This window comes from Chenopodium album, chromosome 11 (assembly GCF_948465745.1).
Source record: "Chenopodium album chromosome 11, dcCheAlbu1.1, whole genome shotgun sequence".
NCBI lineage: Eukaryota > Viridiplantae > Streptophyta > Magnoliopsida > Caryophyllales > Amaranthaceae > Chenopodium > Chenopodium album.
Window position 1 is genome coordinate 46,081,592 of NC_137844.1, and position 20,758 is coordinate 46,102,349.

Below are 20,758 nucleotides of genomic sequence, written 5' to 3' on the forward strand. Positions count from 1 at the left end.
AAAAATTAAGTAGAAATAAGTAAAAAAAAAAAAGGTGGAAGGAATTCAAATACGTAGAACTTTTTTTTTTATTATTTTTAAAAAAAAAATTAAAAAACAAAAACACAACAAAACAAAAAGGTAATTTAAATACTTCCTTGATCCTCAAGAAAGCGAGTACAACTTGCAAAAAGGATATAAAAATGACAAGCAAAACCTTAAACATTAGGAAAAACCAGCGGCCAAGGAAACGCCAAGTCACCTTTTTTATTACTTAACATTAAGAAAACAGACGTCATCAAATATGTAATAATCTTTTACGGAGTAGCATGAGAACTTTATATTATTAATTTAATTTTTTTGAAGATTTCTTAGTATTGAAATTTCTCCTGTTCACGTCCAAAACTACACAAGGTAAAATTTTCCATCAATTCTTTGCAAAACCTCTCTTAAAACCCCTCAAATTCTGTAAAATTACAGCTTAGTAATAAAGCCATGTCATTTGGAACCGAAGATCAAGTTGAAAGGAAGAAAAGAAGGCTGAATGCAAGTATTGAAGTTTCAGAAACACTAGCAAAATGGAGAAGTGAAAAGGTGTTGAATGATTCAAGAAAGGCGGAGTTTGGAACAAAGAAGAATCAGAAGCCAAAGGGTTCGAGGAGGGGTTGTATGAAAGGAAAAGGCGGTCCAGAGAACTCAAGTTGCAGATACAGAGGTGTTAGGCAGAGGGTTTGGGGTAAATGGGTGGCCGAAATCCGCAAACCATGCTCTAGTGAGCTAGAAATCAGTGGTAATAAAGTAAAACGTTTATGGTTAGGAACCTTCTCAACTGCCATTGAAGCTGCTCAAGCTTATGATGAGGCTGCTCGGGTTCTTTATGGTGCATCAGCCACTCTCAATTTTCCTGACAGTGGATCAGTATCAACAGGTTCATCTGTTTGCGGATCATCATCAGAAAGAAATGTTAATTCTGTAGTAAGACATTATGTGGATTCACTGCCTGAATGTGATGATGACAGTGAGCCAAATTTCATGGAGAGCCATAAAAAAAATATGGTTAAGGGCGCTATAAAGGAAGGGATTGATGAGCTAGCAGGCAAAGTGATAAGTAACAGGAAGCCTTGCAGTATTGCTGATGTTGAGAACGCAGTGCAGGAAGAACAAAATGAAGCAACAAGCGCTAGAGATTGGAAGGAAGGGTTAGTTAAATCAATGGAAATTGTGACTATGGATCAATCGAGTCATGATTGTGATCAGAGACCTTCAGAGGATCTCTCTTCACCAGACATGCTGTGTGGAAACTGGCGACAACAGGAAGCAGGTTCACTGGATTTGGATGATGCTACTGGTTTAATCAACTTCAATGAAGATTCAATTGATTTTGGTGATTTGACTAATTTAATCAACTTTGAAGAAGCTTTTTTCAATTTTGATGATTTTGCTGATCTATCAGATTTGATAGGGACACAGACACCCAAGAATTGTTGAAAGTCTCATTACTTACCTCTAAGCTAGTCAGTAAGCATTACTGTTGGTTACAGTAATTAATTTAACTAGTTTCTTAAAAAATAGGTGCCATTTTAGCATAGTTGTAGTAGAATTTTCCTCACATTTTGGCTATTCTAGTCCAAATGAATTTTGGTAAGTCATCGAGGAAGGATGATGCAGGAAGGGATAGGAGGCAGATTACTAAGAATGTATAGGTATTTATATTGCACTATAATTTTATCATTGCATTTTACAACAATTGTTTTTTTTTTGCTTCAGCTGTATGGTCACTGAGAATATGTTAAAGTCTTACATTCAGTAAACTGCAGATTACATCTAGGAAAACAGGAAAAAAAATGAGCAAAGCAAATAAGGGTATTATCAAGATGATACTTTTCAGTCAGTATTTACAAGTAATAGCAGAATAGCAATTATGTGCATTTCCAGGTAGCAGTCAAAAGTTACAGATGTATGCACCTTAATAATTGTGAGTTGGAACTGTGTTACGCTGTTTAGTCAATGGAAGCTCGCATATTGCCAACTCCAGCAACATTAAACTGTGAAATCGCTGCAGCAAATCACATTGCCATGGCTTCATCTCTCAATCCCTCCAGAAGCCATGCTGCTGACGAATTCCAGAAGTATTTTCCAACAGGGCTTGAAAGTGCCAATATGAGTTTGATTCTGACTTTATGCTGGCATGGGATCAAGGAGCTGTCCAATAGCATTTTAGACTCTTAGTAGTCATCTGAGTCAAATTAACTAAGGTTAGCCACGAGGCAATCTATTGGACAAGTCTGAAGCACACCTGCAATTCTTCTAATCTGTTTCAGACCAAACACTGATCCATGGTCCGCTCCTTGTCCCCAACCTAGATTCATTATAATTAAATTTATTATAAAAAAAAAAAGGTAGGACAGTGAAAATATAAGCAAATTGGAAAGCGGTGAAAACCCTCTAGCTTTCAATAAGCAAGCATAAAAATCACACTCAAATTATACCAAAATTATTCAAGACAGGTCATGAATGATAGCATATGTTGCACATTTATTGTACAAGTAAACAGAAATTTCACCTCCAACATCCAGCAACTACACGCAAGCTCATGAACAGAAACAGCCCTGTCCAAACCCCAAGGAGACCATAACCAGGAGCAACAATTAGCATAATAATTGATGAGATCACTGCAGCTACAACCTGCACCCAAAAAGATATGGAATAAAGCTACTAACTGTATGGATTAAAGCTATCTGGTAAAAAATACTCATTCTCAAAACCTATTTAATTCTTTGGCAATAACTGTTACCGTAGAGTAGGCGGCATACTCAAAGTCTGAAACACCATAGTAGAGCCCATCAAGAACAAATGCAATTGCATTGACCGGCTGTGATCCAGCAACAAACTGCATCATAGTGTAAATATTATGTGGTATGCATATTTGATGTTACATCAGAAAAGGCTCATATTAATATATTATATTATCCGTATTTGGCAGATATCATAACAGCTAGGAAGAATAAGCTTCATATCATACAGCCACTAAGATCACATCATCAAAGGTATCTTAGAGAACTGAAAGCTCTTCCAATTAGCATGGCATAAATGCAGAAAACAACAGAATATAAACTGCAAGCAAATAGAGCAGCAGAAATATGCAATACAGGGGCATTCATGTACATTGGCATAATTCCACATAATGGTATAACCATATACTAACTATATTATGAAATCTATCTTATAGGCACATCTTCGGTGTTTAAACGGTTAATTATTTTGACATTGAAATTGCAATTAACCACAGTACTTAAAACCAAGTAGAGGATATAGCCAATATAGGTGCACATCCAGACACTAAAAGAATTCTAAACCATCTAAATTTTCTTGAAGTTTTAAGAAGTTATTGATCCAACTATCCATTAATCGGACATTTCATACTAAAATGGATGACCAAAGTAACCTTGGTAAAATATTACAGTGAAATCACATAGTTTGTCCACAAGGCAGCAGAATGTAAAGAGGTATCAACAACTTCGATGCATCTCAATGCTGCAAATGACATACACATGGTATAGCTTCTGAAAGTAAACACGTAAAGCTACGGACTGCAAAATCAACCAACTTAGAGTCTTAGACAATCTATATAGGGATTTAAACTACTTGATTTCAGCACCCAAATGTTAATCGGGTGCCACTCTTCCTACAGATAGATTCTGTCGATACGAACAGATTATTATAAAATGCAGTAGAGGAAACAGAAAGCATAAGCATCTATATTTAGAAGTTTCTTTCTTTATAAATAATATTGTCTTTTGGCTTCTCCTAAATTCTATACAGATTGATTCATATATGTCTGAGTTGATCAACAGACTCTGTACAGGTGTAGTAAAAGGACATACAAAGCAACTCAAGCTGCCGTAAATATATAAAGATCATAATTCACCAGGCACAAAGGAATAGGCTGTGGATCCAAGAGCAATAAGTAGATAACTAGTTCCAAAAGCCATGTTCTTACCAAGACACCAGACCAGGCAACTTTCATGACTTCTGCATCTGAGGTAAATAAGTTTAGAAGCACTCCATAACCAAGGAATAACATGACAGCCAAACCCATTCCAACTATAAAGCCTATCTGCAGATGATTTCAGTACAATTACTTTGTAAGTTTAAGGAATGAACAGGCAAGAGCTTATTAAAAGAAAAGTGGAGGGGAGGGGGAGAGGGGTCGGAATAGTCAGGATAGTTCTAACCTGCAACACTCTATATACAACCTGGCGAGCCTGCACATAATTACCTTGGGAGTAATCGCCAGCTAGAAGAGCCTGTAAGAAAAAGAGGGCCAAAGATGAAATGTATGCTTCATTTAACAGAATAATATATAGAACTAAGATTTTAGCTCGATCCACATGGCCAAGTCCCCTACAATTACCACATATTAAATATGAAAAACAGCACCCTTTCTGGAATCTGGGATATAATTATATTGTTCTTCAAAATTTGAGGGATATTAGCCAAGAAGAAAGGCTACTCTAGTGAAGTGATTGATACTTACTGATTAGCTGAAAAAATTAGTGACTAGTGAAAATGAGATCTTTAGCAGGTGCAGCTTTGACTTTTTTTCTTAAGTTATACACTTCAACTCTTTTTCAAGTTAGATATGTAGTATCCATTGTGGACTTGTATAGTTGTATCGTTTTATATGCTGTAATGCATTAAACGATCACAGCCAACCTTATTTCTTATCAGATTCTCATAAATAGATCTTCATAGTTCATAGTTTCATACCATTCAAAAGTAATTGAAAATACCTATTAAAATAAAATTTGTTTTCAACTGTCTGTAAAAAGAGATAGTTTCCATAAGTGGGACCAACAGAATACCATAAATGAACTAGTTGTGACAACACCTAGTTACTTGGATGAACAAGCAGTGCCTCCAAAATTTGTCTTCATCTAAATGTGTAAACACAGACGGCTCTATGCTGATCCCAGTCTGAATAGCCATTTAAAACTGCTTTTGACACATAGACAACACCTGTTCCTCGCAGCGCAAGAAAGATTTTTTTTAAAAAAAACAATAACCAGCTAACCTATATCTACATCACACACACACACACACACACACACACACACACACACACACAAATAAAAATAAATAAATAAAAATATAAAAGGGTTATCCATGTGAAAATCACATAAGACAAAGCTTCAACAACTTCTACCTTAATTAGAACAAAATGAGCAAATGCCCATCTGAGAGCAACTTAAGAAAGGTCTATGAAGAGGATGTTGAGAAGAATATAATCTTCATAAATTCTTCAATCACCGTACATGGAAAAGTAAGAGCCAAATCTGAGATCTTACATACCAAGAAGTCATCATTTCCTAAGGCGAACATCGGAATAGATGCATAAAATCCAAAGATCAAACATCAAAAAACGTTATATTGGCAGCAAGTGTAACACATCATATATACAATATCCATAGTAGGCTTTGTATCAGACATAGCACACAAAAAACAGCAGGGGATAGTCCTTCACTTCAAATTTTTTTCCTTGGTTTGGGGGTTTACCTGTCCAGCAAGTGCCAAAGCATCAGTCAACAATGATATCGTCAGCCAAACTTCTAAGCAAATTTGATAGCCAGCTGTTGGTATGGGACCTTCCCTCGCAGCCAAAGATGTGGCTAATGTCATGGGCACAAGGACTGATAAGGTCCTTCCAATCAAGAGCCCTCCTGAAGATGCAACAGAAGAAAATTGAACTAGAGAGAGTTACAAACTTAAAGCTTGTGAGGCTACTATGTAATCTCAAGTACATATGCATAGTTTTACACTTTTCACTATCATAATACAAGCTTGATGGAAGGAAAACTATTGTGTAAATTAGAACGGCTTTAGTGTTAAACAACTCTGGGTCTCTGACAATTCCTAAATGGCTATGTCATCCCACTGCATCTACAAAACCAAGATAAGTAATTAAGATTTATGATACTAGTCCAGCTCATTGATAAGGCAACAATCCAGGCCACTTGTCACCAACTAATGGGAATGTCACTCTATCAGGCTATCAGTTAGTCTTTCAAATTTCAAAGTAGATTAGAATAACGTACAAATGACCAGACTATTCAGTATAAAGATCCTATTAAGCATGATTTTAGATCAGCTTATGAAGGGCTGCTACATAATTTCAGCCCCATCATAGTGTTAAAATCATTTCCATCTCTTGAACTTTGATGTAAGACCCACATATGTAAGAAACTGATTAAACCAAGACTTTACCAGCAGAAGCCTACCTGATTTAAGATATTGGATAAATCTTTCACCGTCAATACTTGGAGAAGTCAGAGATACGTCTATATTCAACTTCCAGAGTAGGATGAAGGCTATCACATATCTGAGAGGAAGAGCAATAGCTTCAGTAATCAGTACAATAAAGTTCTGCGAAAAACCTGATGAAGGCGTGTGGTATTCATTCATAAATCCAGAGTTGAAGTACTGTTTTACACATTTAACCTACTCAGAGATCACGGTGGCGGTTGCAGCACCACCAATACCAAAGCTAAAGAAAAATATCAAGATTGGATCTAGAATTGCATTGAGTACGTTTCCAACTCCTGCCAATAAAAACCATTTGTTAAAAATGAACAAAGAAAAAAAAAACATTAAAAAGTAAGACACAACTTCCTTTAGAAAAGATTCAACATTTCAAACATAAGCACATTGTATGCATGAGAACTCCTTATAATGAGCTGCTATTGCTAGTTGTCAATGGGCTACTTGCCTTCTAGATGACTTGATGACGAGAATGACACTCCTGTAATAAACTAATCTGAGGAGGGGAACTATGGGTAGTCTAGTATCTTTAGGTTAAGTATTTAGTTTTATTATAAATAGAGAAAGGGGGGAAAGGAGAAAGTAGGCAGAATTTGGGAGTGAATCCATAAGAGAGTTGTGACCTCATTTCACTATAGAGCTTGATAGGCTAAACCTGTCGATTGTGTAAACTGTCATTTTGTTAACCAAAGCCTCAATCTTTCTTCTCTAATTTACAGTTCTATTGCTTTTTCTCTGTTAATTGGTTGTGCTTGGCCGGAAGCTATCGTGTAAACCGTTGTTTAGTTAACCAAAGCCTCAATCTTTCTTCTCTATTATACTGTTCTATAGCTTTTTCTCTGTTAATTGGTTGAGCTTGGCCGGAATCTATCACACATCTGCTTAACCTACTCTGCATCAACACAACAACTTCAAGCAGCCCCTTCCTCGCCACAACACCAGCTCCAGACCATTAGCTATAGCTCTAACATATACTTAAAATGAACAATTGATGGTGAAAATATAAGAGATGAATTATGTAAAATGACCAAATCATTTTTTTTTTCTTTTTTTATCAGAATATAATTGTATCATCACTCATAAATAAGAAACAGAAAGAGGACAAGGTTTCCTCTAGGGAAACACTTACAAAAGTATTTGAACTATTCGCAACTAAGCCCAATTCCTTTGTATCTAACCAACTTCAAAAATATAAAATATATACTTACAAGTTAGACGATTTAAAATGATCAAAACAATGTTTCATCATTCAATCATCTACCATTTGTAGACCAAAAGATAGTGGAAGACATATAAAGAGAGCACTAAGAATAAATATCATACTTCGTATTATTCACTTTTTGCAAGCCTTTAGCAAGATTGTATATTGTTCATATGAGTCAACTCAGACAGAGAAGTAAGAATAAAAATATTACGAAGTACATTATTCACTGTTTGCAAGCCTTTAGCAAAATTATATATTGTTCTTATGAATCAACACTTTCTAAGGATTTAAGCAAACTGCATGAAAAAGTAGGGATCATAACTGAGAATTTGAAAGAAAGAGCATGAATGATAATGACATGGTATCTTCAAAGAAGTGTTACGAAAGTACTTACCTATGGCATACAATGGTGTCTTCGTATCTTTAAGTCCTCGGAAAGTACCCTGTGCAGCAAGTGCAATGACAATAGGAGGAGCACCAAAAGCCCTCATCGTAAGGAATTCCTCTGCTGGCTGACGCATTGGTGAATCCTATGACACAACACATGTACTTGTTATTTACATATGATTTCAAATGTTGAAAGTAAAGAGAAGAGATTGAGGTGTATTAGACAGAAACATTATAATTATAATATATAAAGATCTGAAAGACATGAACACATTGCAGTATGTATGCGACTGCTTGAAATTAAATTTAGCAATTATGCCAACGAAAAACTTCCTTGTTAATCATGCAACTTCTTATCTATTTACACATTAATCATCTTAACACTACAAGAAGAGTGAATCAAATATTTAAAGCATGATGCAGCAATAATGAAAACCCTGTAAATGATGCTCTTGAAAATGAACACAAGTCCGAAATCTAACAGTCATCCATTTAAAAAAATAAACTAGCATCAACAAACAGGTTCCTCGATCAAATTGAAGCAATAGAAGAACAAAATATATAGCCAAGTCACACATACAACAGATATACCCATAATATTCATTAGAGTTCCCGATCCAGCTGAAAGTGCCACAGCTTCGGCCACACCAAGGCCAGCAGCAAGAACTAAAGATGAAGACACTGATGGAAGGACTTTTTTCCTTTCTTCATAATCTGCAGTACACCAATGTGAGATAAAGACAGAGTGATTTAGCAGCCATAACAGCTCTATATAAACTGTAGGGTGTAAAACTTGAAGAATCATTACTTCAGTGAATACCTTGGCCAGCTTGATTAGATGTTTCATTCTGCATACTGACTAATGCCTGCTCTTCAGCAACAAAGGACGTTGTAACATTCAGCAACGGGACATTAAACAATTTTGATACCAAGTTAAACACAGATACTGACACCCCAACTGCTGCTAATTCAGTTGACCCTGTAAGTATGACAAAGGAAATAGATGAATTTTCAATAAAACACTGACTTACACATACTACTCTAGGACTTCTAAGCATGAACTTCAACTATACAAGAAAATTCCATAACACATTGCTCTCCCCAATTGCAAGAAACAACAATATTATCTCTTCACATACTTGTCCACAAGGATAATCCTAAAGCCTCGTACATTGGTGGTTCTGGCTTCTAAACATGTGTAGGATGGTCGATTGCAAAGGGCTCCTTAGTGAAAGGGACCCCAAAATTTTATATTTACTTATATGAAATAAAGAGAATAATCATTGATCAATGAACAAATCTTCAATTTTATCATAAAATTAATAATCAATAAAAAATATTGTTAATTAAAATCATATTTATATCTTTATAAAAGTGATTTTAGGGCCAATTTTACAAATTGCATTGACCAAATTTCACTGTTAGCATTTGTAGCCCCAGCTGGCCAGCTCTGGCCTTGTGCACTAGGTTGGTGAACTATGAATTTATGATAGAGTTGGTAATCTCACACACGAGAGGTTAACATGAGACAAAATTATTGAGAGAAATTATAAGCACAAGTGCGCTACTAGACATCACTTTTAATGTCATTTGTAAATTTCCTCATCAACATGGATTCAAACAAAGAAAGACACAACCAAAATACTCGAATTGCTAACTCCAATTGATTTAAATTAGTTAATTTCCGATGCCTGACAGTAGTTTGGAAGTTAATAGCCTATTGAAAAAAGAATACGCCTTCATTTTCCTTACAATTACAATTACCCTAGTGCCTTGAAGCAAGGCTCTACCTAGACCGGCCGACCCGCTGGGATCACATATGCAATTATTTGTCCAAGACATTACAAAGAAAATGTATTCCTCAATACCCTTCTATTAAGATGCAAAAAATGCCATTATACATACAAAATCATAAGCTAAATTCAAAACCAAAAAAAAAAAAAAAAAAAAAAAGGAAATGAAAATACCCAAATGACCAACAAAAGCAGTATCAACAAGAGAAGTGATGGGGTCAGCAGCTAAAGCCAAAAGAGTAGGCAATGCAATCGACAATATCTCCCGACCAAGATCATCCAATTTAACTGCATCTCTGCAATTTAACACACCCAGAAAAAATCAACCAAAAACACTAATAATTCATGTAATATCATCATAATTTTCCAAAAATTGAACAGTACCTGAACCGAAGAAGTGGAGGATATTGTAATTTAGAGGAAGAAGAAGATGAATTTGAAGGAGGAGGTGTTGAAGATTTGGGATCTTTAGATTTGGGAAGAGCTCGAAAACGAAAAGGGGATTTAGGGTTTCGATTGGAAAAATTAGAATTGAAGAAAGGTATTGCGCGGGAGAATGGAGAAATCTGCAGGTGATTACTGAAATGGCGGGAGTACGAATGAATGTCGAAGAGACGATAAGAAAGAGAAGAAGCAACAGTAGCAGTAGTAGCCATTTTTAATTTCTGGAAAACTAGAAATGAAGAAGATTTTTTTAATGATTTAATTTTGAAGTAGTGGGAAGTTGGAAGTTAGCAACTACTTTAACGGTGGATTTGGTTTTTTTTTTTTTTTTTTTTTTATGCATACGAGGGTAAGAGGAGTCCCACCCAGGCATTTTTTTTTTCCATTTGGAGAATTTTTTTTTTTTCCCATGAGGAGAATTTTATGAAGAAAAAAATACCCAGAATAATCCGAATTTTACCTCATTTGCTCAAATTAATCCCAAATTTCGATTATTTTTTAATAATTCGAACTTTAATGTGTATCCGCAACAAATAGTCCCAACCGGTCAGTTAACTTGTTATAACAAGTTACCTAATACGTGTTGACATGTGATTGGACAAAAAATTAAAAATAAAAATTAAAAAATTTATAAACATTTTTTAATTATTTTAACAGAAAAAATAAACAAAATTATTAATTAATTAAATGAAAAACCACCCCACCATTGTTTCAAAAAAAAAAAAAAAAAAAAAAAAAAAAAAAAAAAAAAAAACCACCCCACCATCCTAACCACCCTCCCACTGCCACTCCGCCAGCTCGACCCTCGCCTCCGGCCATACCCAGATGCACCGGCTCCGGACCTCCCTCCCTTGAAACACACACAAACCCTCTTCCTTGTCCCGACTCCCGATCCCACCCAGTAAAACCCGAAAACACCACCCTACCCAAATCAGAGTAAGGGTGGTTTCGGTTCAGGTAGGGGTTAGGGTTTTGGGTGAGGGTGATTTCGATTGAGATGGTGGCAAGTGAGGGAGGTTTCAATTCAATTTGTGGGCTTGTGGCGCCGTGGTTGTGGTGAGGTTGGTGTTTCAAGTCAGGTGGTTGTGCTGAGGTTGGTGTTTCGGGTGGTTGTGGTACGGGAGGTAAGGTGGTGGAGTTGGTTGGGTTGGTGTTGGTGGTTGGGGTTTTTTTTTTTAAAAAAAAAATAGTTAGTTTTAAACTATTAGTTTTTTTTTTTTTTTGAGAACCAGTTTTAAATTATTAGTTAATTAGTAACTAATAAATATTTCTTCAAAAAAATAAAACTAAAACTGAAATAATGAGGTGACACATAAATTAAACTTTTTTTAAAAAAAAAAAAAAAAATTACCTTCTTAACGAGTTGTCGATCACTTGGGACCATTTGTACATACACATCAAAGTTCGGATTATTAAAAAATAATCGAAAGTTGGGATTATTTTGAACGAATGAGGCAAAGTTCAGATTATTTTGGGCAATTTTTCCAAAAAAAAAAAAATTGGATTTTTGGCTTGTCACTCATGAGCATTAAAAAAATGCCTATGATGAAATCCTCAAATGCCCATAGCAATGACAAAAAATAATTGCTACAGTAGCGTGGGCCATGGAACCAAATCCGCAAATAAAAAAAGAAAAAGCTGCATATATTACAAAATAATGTGATGATGGTAATGTTTAGGAAAGAGTGTGGTGTGGGGTTTTTATTTTAGCCTATGAGTGTGTAAGAAGTTGTAAGAAAAATTCCCATGAGGAAAAGTGGAAAAGAGGAGTGAGAAAATGGATAAAGAGATAATGACATTTTTTTATTTGCCCATGAGAAATAGTGGTCTAAGAACCCAAAATAAAACAAATTACACAACCAAACGTGGCAAGGCCACTCCCACCATATCCTCCCAAAGAAGGTTCTTTTTTTCGATTGGAGGATCATCGAAATAAACCACCTTCTCTTGGAGAATAACACTCAAATTTGTACTCCCCTTGGGGTTTTAATTTCTTAGTCAGGAATAGTTTAATTTCTTTGAAAATTTATTATCTTTAACCCTTTTTCTTTGATCCATTTTAGTGTTTAATGTGAGAGTGAGAGATACCTCATGTGGTTAGAGCTTCTCTCAGCTCCCGATTTCAGCAGATTCTGGGATCGATTTTCACCCCCATCCTTGTGGCTCTCTAAACACCAAAAAAAATTTAGTGTTTACTGTATTTTCTCCCTCTATGAGAGTCTTCTTCCTAAATTTCTGGTTTTTTTTTTATTATTATTCTCATATATGGATGCGATTTTTATTTTTAGGGTTTTAATTATTAGTAATATGATCTGGATTCACATGGATTTGGGTCTTGTCATCAATTCTATATAATCAAAACATTAGTGTGGAATGAGACAGTCTTTAATTGGAAAGATGCAAACAATATCGAAAATCACCATTTGCATCAAACTTGAAGCGGTGGAGTATGAATTGTATTGAAAATGCAAAAATTTATGATTTTAATTGTAAACGTTGTGATATTTCCAATAAATTTTTTTATTTATAGATCTATATTACAATTGTAGAACTCGTATGGCTAATTATTAACGAAATTATTATTTTCTGTAAGAAAAATGATTCATATTATTTTATTTTTTTTTTTTAAAAAAAAAGAGGTCAATATTATAATTTTTTAAACACAAGGTAGAATATACTCATAAGAGTACTTGCTAGAATTGCCTCAATCAGCTCCATATTTAGTTTGTGAATAACAAATATTTTATAAATTTTATTTATTGATAATTAAAATTAGGAAAAATTTATAACCTAAGCTTTGGCCAATTTTCTTTGAATATTTCTATTTTTAAGGGTATTTACTTATATTAGGCCTAGATGATCGGTGATCTGAAAAATGGGATAAAGTTTTCTTTTCTATTTTTTTTTTTTAAAATTGTCACGTGTCACATAATTATTGGGAAATTTTAAATTTTAACACCCGAAAATGGTTTTTAACACCCCAAAAAAAAAATTTAACACCATAACATTTTTAAGAAAATTGATTTTACCACCACTTAACAGATTCCGTTAAGTGGGGTCCACACTGCCACGTGTTGTAATACTATTGGTTTTAAAAAAAATAAAAAAAAAAGGAAAAATCCTACAGCCATCCAAACACCACCACCACCAACACCGCATCCCCACCCCACACGCATGGCTTCAACCCGCCGGCACCGTAGTCGACCCCATCCCTAGCCCAGACCACCGGAAACCACTCTCCTCCCCAACCCCAACCACCGGAACCCATTCCCCTCCCATCCCACACCCATAAACCCATCTAAAACGAAACCCCTAAATTCTAAAAACAGCCACAATTTCGGCCACTAATGGCCGAAATCGGCTGGTTTTGAGGCTGGTTTTGGCCATTAGTGGCCGAAATTGTGGTGGTTTTTGGGGAAAAGGGGGTTGTGTTCTAGTACTCGTGCGACGGTTTTTAGGGGGGGTTGGGTTACGATGGGGCTGGGTTAAGCTGGGAGAGGTTCCGGTGCTGGGGATGGAGTGGGGGTCGGCGGTTGTGCTAGGTCAAGGCAAAAAGCAAGGAGGCGGTGGTGGTGTGGGGGTGGCTGGGTAGTTTTAGATTTATTTTATTGAATTTTTCTTTTTTTGTTTTTTTTTTCACAAAGCGACACGTGGCAGTGTAGACCCTACTTAACAGATTCATGGACGGAATTTGTTAAGTGGTGGTAAAATCAAATTTTCGAAAAATTTTATGGTGTTAATTTTTTTTTATGAGGGTGTTAAAAACCATTTTCGGGGTTTTTTTTTTCTGGTGTTAAAATCTAAAATTTCCTAATTATTTTAAAAATTCAAAAATTATTTCAAAATTAAGAAATAATTTTTTAAAATTAGATCAATGATTTTAATTAATTTTGACATTAAAAATCAAAATCAGCCAATAAAAATTAGTATATTGGTAATTATTTTAAGGATGACTACCATAGAATCACAGTGAGGGAAAAAGAGTTTTTTTAACAACTTTTTTGTATCAACATCTTGATGACTCATTGATGAATAAAAAGTTATACCGCAAGTGCGCGGTGTCTATTGTTAGCAGAGACTTAGCAAATACGGGTCGAATCCAACAGACAGTTTCTATTAGTTTTTTGCCCAATTATATAAACTACTTCAATAAACGAAGATTCATTTGGTAATCAATTAACTAAACTAGGACAATATTGCAAATAAGGTTGTTCTCAAATAAATAAAGGTCTAGGGCATACGACGTTCGGTCCACCATGCTTATACCAATCCAAGAGATGCAAACAATTCATCAATATACAAACTAGGTCGAATAAGCACTTGTTAATTCTACGGTCGAGAATTAACACTTACGAACTAACATATGTAGTTCGGTCGCTAACATAATCAAATTCGCCAATTGTAACTAAGCCTCTAAAAATATGATCTTTCAATTCTAATTATTATTAGCTAAATAAACAACTCATGATATTGGCCAATTACATGAATCAGACAATAAAGCACAAATCAATTGGAATCATTCAAAACCTAATACATAAATTCATAAATAAATAAGCACAAATAATTAAAGTATAAACATGGTTTCCCTCACTTAGCCCTAGAAAATGACTACTCACTCATAATTGAAATAGACAAAACAAAAGGAATAAATAAATTTGAATTCATAATTAATAAAATAAAAGACGAAAGATGGAATGAAGTACCTCAAATATCAAATCAATGAAGAATAACAAGCTAGGGTTCAACAATGGAGAAGAAAATGTTCAAGCATAAAACAAAGCAAAAGAGGAAAAATAAAATTCTCACAAGTATTTATATTTTTGCCTCATCCTAAATAAAATAATAAAATAAAATTATATAAGCTATGATGTTATTGGATGATAAGTGATGATGTGTCACGATACTCGACTTGATCACGTCAAACGACCAAGAATAGCTGGAGCAACAAGGAGCTATAGCTTGTTGCGAGTGAGCTCTCGCTCACTGATGTCGTGAAGGTTAGCAAGGGCGAGCTATAGCCTATAGCACACTGACGAGCGAGATATTGCTTCCTCGTTGAATGTAACTACTGCCTTGACAAGCTAGCAAGCGAGCTATAGCTCGCATAAAACTTTGCATATGACAACAATGAGCTAGCAGACGAGCGATAGCTCGTAGCTCCCCTGACTTGCGGCTCTAGAGAGCTAGTGCTTGAGCTATAGCTTGAGCTTAGCTTGATGCAATAATGCTTAGCAACTCAATTTGTCAATGCACCAAAGGCTTGAAACGTTCTCATGCTTGCAATGAGGACTACGAAACAACTCCAATTCGCTTCTAGGTATCTAGAAACATATATAAGCACAAGGTTAATAAATCATCGGCCTCAAATAATCAACATCCTTCCATCCAACGACTATTCAACAAATGCTGAATTCTTCTGAGAGCATTGAAATAGCTATGAAAACTACCTGAAACATTAAGGAAACACAAACGAAGTATAATACAGCACGATAATGATAACTTATGCATAAATGACTCTAAACTAGCGACTAAGAGACTAAGAAGTAACCAAAAAACGCCAAAAATATGTCCAACAATTCTATATGAATATGATTTATCATTCATGTGCATCGACCTTCTATAATAGGTTTGGTAACTTGTTAGGCCTGATAAAAGTATATACTTGACAGGCTAAAGTCGTATCACCTAATCAAAAGTATTACCTAAATCCTCTAACTAAGTAGATAGGGAAGTAGGGTCGAATCCACAGGGAAACTAATCTTTTTACTCCTAATTAATTAATATAATCTAAATTATTAAGTACCAAATTGTTGTTATGGAAAGGTATTAAACTACGAAGAATAAGTGTAAGGGGAAGATCAATAATAAAGAAGACTAGGGTATAGGTTCACCAATAAATAATACTCCGGGGTAAAGCATAATAATCAACTATTAACATTGCATAGATAACATGGATCTAACAGGCTCTCGCAATTTATTAGATCTAAGTCTCAATGAAATTAGCCTATAATATTAAATTAACATCTGCTCGATTCATCAATTCAATATTGCTATACTTTCACAAGCCATGATTGTGAAGCGTTAAAACGATTCAGTAAGATAATATCATGCAATACCAATAATCAATAATCGTCAATCATCAATACAACAATTAACCAGATCATAAAGGGCTCTGGCTACGTATTACGATCACATGATTAATCTACCGGTATTAAATCTCATCTCTCAAATCTCGACTTAACCATTTATAAATTAATCTGCCTATTGACACTAGACCTAAACATCAATTTTCATCTCTCGAATCTTGAATTAATATTGTCAAAATCATGCATAAAAGATCTGCGCAAATCTAGTCACAGAGCATTAAATCAATCAATAGGAAACTAATCTAACATTGATAATTAACAACAATAAATTACCCCTTCATATTATTCATGGATCCCCACAAACCCTAGAAAGTAAACTACTCAGACATAATTAAATCTAAACTAAGCAAAGCAATTAAACAAGACATGAAGAATTGAAAGGAAGAAGTTACTGAAATTAATTAAGGTAGAAATCGTACCAAGACGGTGGAATTACAAAGTAATCAAGGAACAAGGGAAAAGTTGAGAGAAAAGTCTAGAGAGAGAAAATACTAAGTAGAGAGAGAAAGTAAAAGGGAAAGAGTAAGTCGTAAATTACAATCCTCAAACGTACTTAAACGAAATAGTTAACAATCCTAATTAGAAACTAAGTGCCTTGACAAATTCAGCTCCTCCAGAAACACACGCCCGATCGGGCTAGAGGCCGCCCGATCGGGCGCGCCTTTTGCTCGTAGTTCCTTTACTGCGCACCTCGCCCGATCGTGCTAAGCCTCACACGATCAGGCGCGCCTAGCACGATGGCCCTTTGATGCCTTGCCTTGCCCGATCGGGGCTATGCTTGCCCGATCGGGCCCTTGTGGCTCCTCGAGGCTTTGGACTTCCGATTGGGCTCGACTCCTCGGCCCAATCCCGGATCTCCTCTTCGGGTCTTGAATACTCGGTCCAAACCTCGGTATTCCAAATGCCGAGCCCTTAATCACCGGCTCGATGGCTCTAGCCGGCCTTGGGCTTCAACGACGGTCATGCTCCTCCAATGCTCGTAGTTGCTTCATAAAATCCCGGGAAAATGCTCCAAAGGTGCAATTCCCTACAAAACTCAACCAAAACTACGAAAACACTAGAAAACACATATTAGTAATAAAAGTGGCTCTAAAGAGCCAAAAACACTACTAATTATGACCAAGGGACGGGGGTAAAATACTATATAAAATAGACATATCAATACTTCGATCCTAAACTTGGAATTATTCAAAGAAAATCGTTCGAAGTTGAAGTTATTAAATCCAAATTTTCTGTAAAAATATCATTGGCTAAAGTTCTCCATTAGCATATGTATTAGACAATATTTCGAATCAGTCAAACTAGGCTTATTAAAAAAGGGTGGGGGGAAAGTGTTGCACTTATATTTTTACAAAAATCATTTCGGTAGGGGTAACCTAAATTTAATTAATTAACTGGCATAAGCTCTAGTTTGGTGTGGTACGGACACCCAAATTGAACGAAATCACAACAATGTGATTTGTATTGTGATTTGGTTTAAACTAAGCTAAGATACATTGTAAAATAAGATTTGGTAATTTTTTCCACAAATTCCAATCAAATATTGTAATGACAATATTTCCAAGTATGTACAAAAAGTTATATTGTATAACAATAGTTCTAAGTATGTACAAAAAGTAATTGCATATTTGGAATTAAAAATCACAATAAATCTAACAAAATTACCATTTGATTAGGGGGTTGTTAAACATCGCTCCCATTTTACAAGGGAACACTCGCATTTTTTCAAGGAATTTCCATTTTTACCCCTAGCATATAAATACTCACGATTCACCCAATAACTCACATTTTTCACTCTCTAACCTCACTATCAAACTCTCATTCACTCTCATTTTATCTCTCTAAAAAAATAAAAAAATTAAATTAATTAAAATCTGAAAAGTAAAAAAAAAAAAAAACACCCACAAACAACCACCTACAATCACCAATTGAAGGAGGTGACAAAGGGATGGTTGATCCGTAGCGCATAAGGGTGACGTACGACGGTAGGGGCTTGGGCGGCGGCGGAGTCGGAGTCGGTGACGGCGAACAGGTAATTTAAAAAAAAAAAATTAATCGGAAAACCAGGTCTTTCACCCAGAATTTCCGGAAAAACCTGGGAGGATCTGCCTGAAATTTCCGGATCCTCCTAGTTGAATTTTCCAACGGGTTTTCGACGGAAATTCCGTCGGAACGGGTTGTCGCAACACATGTTATAGGAAAAACAGCCTTTTCCGACGGAATTTCTGTCGAAAACACTATTCCGACGGAATTCAATCTGTCGGCAGGGATTTTTAGGCCCGAGAAATTCCGTCGAAAATTTCCGACGGAAAGTAATCCGCCGGAATTTTGCGACGGAAATTCCGTTGGAAAATCCTTTAAAAAAACAAAAAAAAAGCCTCCCACCACCCCACACCACCAGCCCCCCCCCCCCAATCCAGACCCACCACAACCACACACCACCACCGACACCACCACCGACCCTATCCCACCACCATACACCACCACCGACACCATCACAACCAAAACTAAGCCAAAAAAACGAAAAGCCCCAAAAAAACCGTAAATTAACCCAAAAAAAACGAAAATTTACACAACAAAATAAAAAAATAACACACAAAAACTCAAAACTAGTAGATCTACATATTTAATCAGAATATCATTTAATAAAACGATGATTAACCAACAAAAATTAAATCAAATATATAAATATACAATTATCTAATAAAATTTACAATCTATCATTACAATTACATATAAAATTAACTAGATCTATAAATCTATCCTAAATTAAAATAAGATCTACAAAAAAAAGACCTTGAGGGTGGGTAGCTTGGTGTTGTGCCGCAGTTGCGGTTGATGTTGGTGGTGGTTGACGTTGTTGTTGTTGGTGTTGGTGGTGGTTGACGGAGGTTGATGTTGGTGTTGGTGTTGTATCCTTGTTGTTGCTGGTGTTTGATGTAGGTAAAGAGAAAAGAAACGAAAGAGAGAGAAAGGGCGGTGAAGAGAAGAAGAAAGGAAAGAGAAGGAGAAGAGAAGAGGGGAGAACGAAGGAGAAGAGTAAAGGAGAAGAGAGAGAACGCAGGAGGAAGGAGAAAGGGAGAACGAAGGAGAAGAGTAAAGGAGAAGAGAGAGAACCATAAGAGAGAGAAAGAGAGGCAGAAATAAGAAAGGGGGAAGGGGCTGCTTTAGGGTTTGGGGAAATTTATTTTAATTTTTCTTTAATTACTTTCCCACGGAAAATTCCGACAGACTATAAATCCGTCGAAAATTGTAAATTCCGTCGAAAAGCACATATTTTTCGACGGAATTTATCTTCGTCGAAAATTTCCGACGGAAATGTTGATTTAGTTGGAAATATTTGACGGAACAAAAATTTGTCGGAAATTTCGCTTTTTCCGACAGAATTTCGGGGTCCGTCGGAACCAGTCCGTCGTAATTTGCTTGTTTTCTAGTAGTGATTGAGCCCTACATGCCTGATCGAGTGGTTTGACAAATTGGATTCGTGCAAGACATTCCAAGGAGCATTATCAGGCTAGAGAAGGCCAAGAGGCCGACCAAATTAAAGATGTACCGGGTAGACTTTCCGACTGAGATGACATCTAATTTATGGAGACGGCTTGTTCCTGGTTCGTCTTTCAGTGTCATGTTAGGTACCCTCACCAGACTTAGTTATGAAGCTCCTATAGTTGCGCCTGGTTATATGAAGTGGCTGTACAGATTTTCTCACCCTCAGGTATCTCCTGGTTCAGGAGTTACAAGCAATCTACCTGAGAGAACTAACACGGATTATGTAAGTTGTTGTATTTTATTATACTATTATTTAGACTACTAGTAATTGCTATGTATATAATATGTTGTTCTCTTATTTGCAGTGGATGGGTCGGTCCATAGAGATTCGCCAGAGAGCACTGGACGAGTATCCTCACATGTCGCGTGAAGTAAGGGCAATGACTGAGCAGCTTGTATTTGATTGGAAATCGAAGATGGGGTTGCAGATTACTCTTTATTCGTATTAGGGGTTGCATTTTTAATACTTGTCTGAACTATTTTATATTTGTTTTTATTCGGCGTGTAATGTAAGAACTGGACACTTTTATATTTTGTTTGTTGCATGTAATGTAAGAACTTAAATACTTAATTAGTTTCATAACTTTACATTACACATAGCTACAACTGTTCAAACTTAGTGAAAATACATTAATAATTATATAAATAAGTTAACTACCTAATTAATGCATCCCACATGTTCCTTGTAACTTCATATTTTGATCCCATCCATCAACACTAGCCTCGTGGTTCTCAGTCCACCAACCTCGATTGGCAGAAAAGGTGAATCATTTGCAAGTTCAAGACGAATGAAATATGACCCACCAACTGTAGCAATCACGAACTCTATACTCGGTGCCCTGACCCTGTTTCGTGCCCTCAACGGTAACACTGTGATGCATGGGTAGTAGCAGGTTGGTACCAGGCCTACACCGAGACAAATCACCCTTGCGTTGAAC

General features: G+C 35.9%; 2 protein-coding genes across 3 annotated transcripts; one reads left to right on the forward strand and one right to left on the reverse strand.

The window, feature by feature from the left end:
• The first annotated feature begins 224 nt into the window (after positions 1 to 224).
• On the forward strand, positions 225 to 1,679 carry LOC145567618 (uncharacterized). Its single transcript, XM_081626941.1, has one exon. The coding sequence runs from the start codon at positions 475 to 477 to the stop codon at positions 1,465 to 1,467; it is 993 nt and encodes a 330-aa protein (XP_081483067.1). The 5' UTR covers positions 225 to 474; the 3' UTR covers positions 1,468 to 1,679.
• Positions 1,680 to 1,728: 49 nt separating this feature from the next.
• Positions 1,729 to 10,406, reverse strand: LOC145567617 (protein DETOXIFICATION 44, chloroplastic-like). 2 transcript variants are annotated; one of them, XM_081626939.1, is made up of 14 exons: positions 10,066 to 10,406; positions 9,856 to 9,977; positions 8,709 to 8,867; positions 8,469 to 8,602; positions 7,896 to 8,031; positions 6,482 to 6,578; positions 6,258 to 6,358; positions 5,536 to 5,699; positions 4,215 to 4,286; positions 3,980 to 4,096; positions 2,774 to 2,869; positions 2,543 to 2,664; positions 2,276 to 2,338; positions 1,729 to 2,181 (listed from the first exon to the last, which is right to left on the reverse strand). In XM_081626939.1, exons 1-13 carry the CDS (start codon positions 10,335 to 10,337, stop codon positions 2,287 to 2,289), a joined length of 1,644 nt encoding a protein of 547 aa, XP_081483065.1. In that variant the 5' UTR covers positions 10,338 to 10,406; the 3' UTR covers positions 1,729 to 2,181; positions 2,276 to 2,286. The 2 variants fall into 2 exon arrangements, with proteins under 2 accessions (XP_081483065.1, XP_081483064.1); XM_081626938.1 differs by having other exon boundaries at positions 1,732 to 2,338; positions 10,066 to 10,405.
• Positions 10,407 to 20,758: the final 10,352 nt, after the last annotated feature.

Bases quoted from the DNA above. Each gene is read 5' to 3' on its own strand.
- LOC145567618 (XM_081626941.1), top strand. From the start codon at position 475: ATGTCATTTGGAACCGAAGATCAAGTTGAAAGGAAGAAAAGAAGGCTG.
- LOC145567617 (XM_081626939.1), bottom strand. From the start codon at position 10,337: ATGGCTACTACTGCTACTGTTGCTTCTTCTCTTTCTTATCGTCTCTTC. The intron at 8,868-9,855 runs GTATTTTCATTT...TCATACTTACAG, and splicing joins TGCTTTTGTTGGTCATTTGG to GGTCAACTGAATTAGCAGCA. The intron at 5,700-6,257 runs GTAGGCTTCTGC...TTGCATCTTCAG, and splicing joins TATCCAATATCTTAAATCAG to GAGGGCTCTTGATTGGAAGG.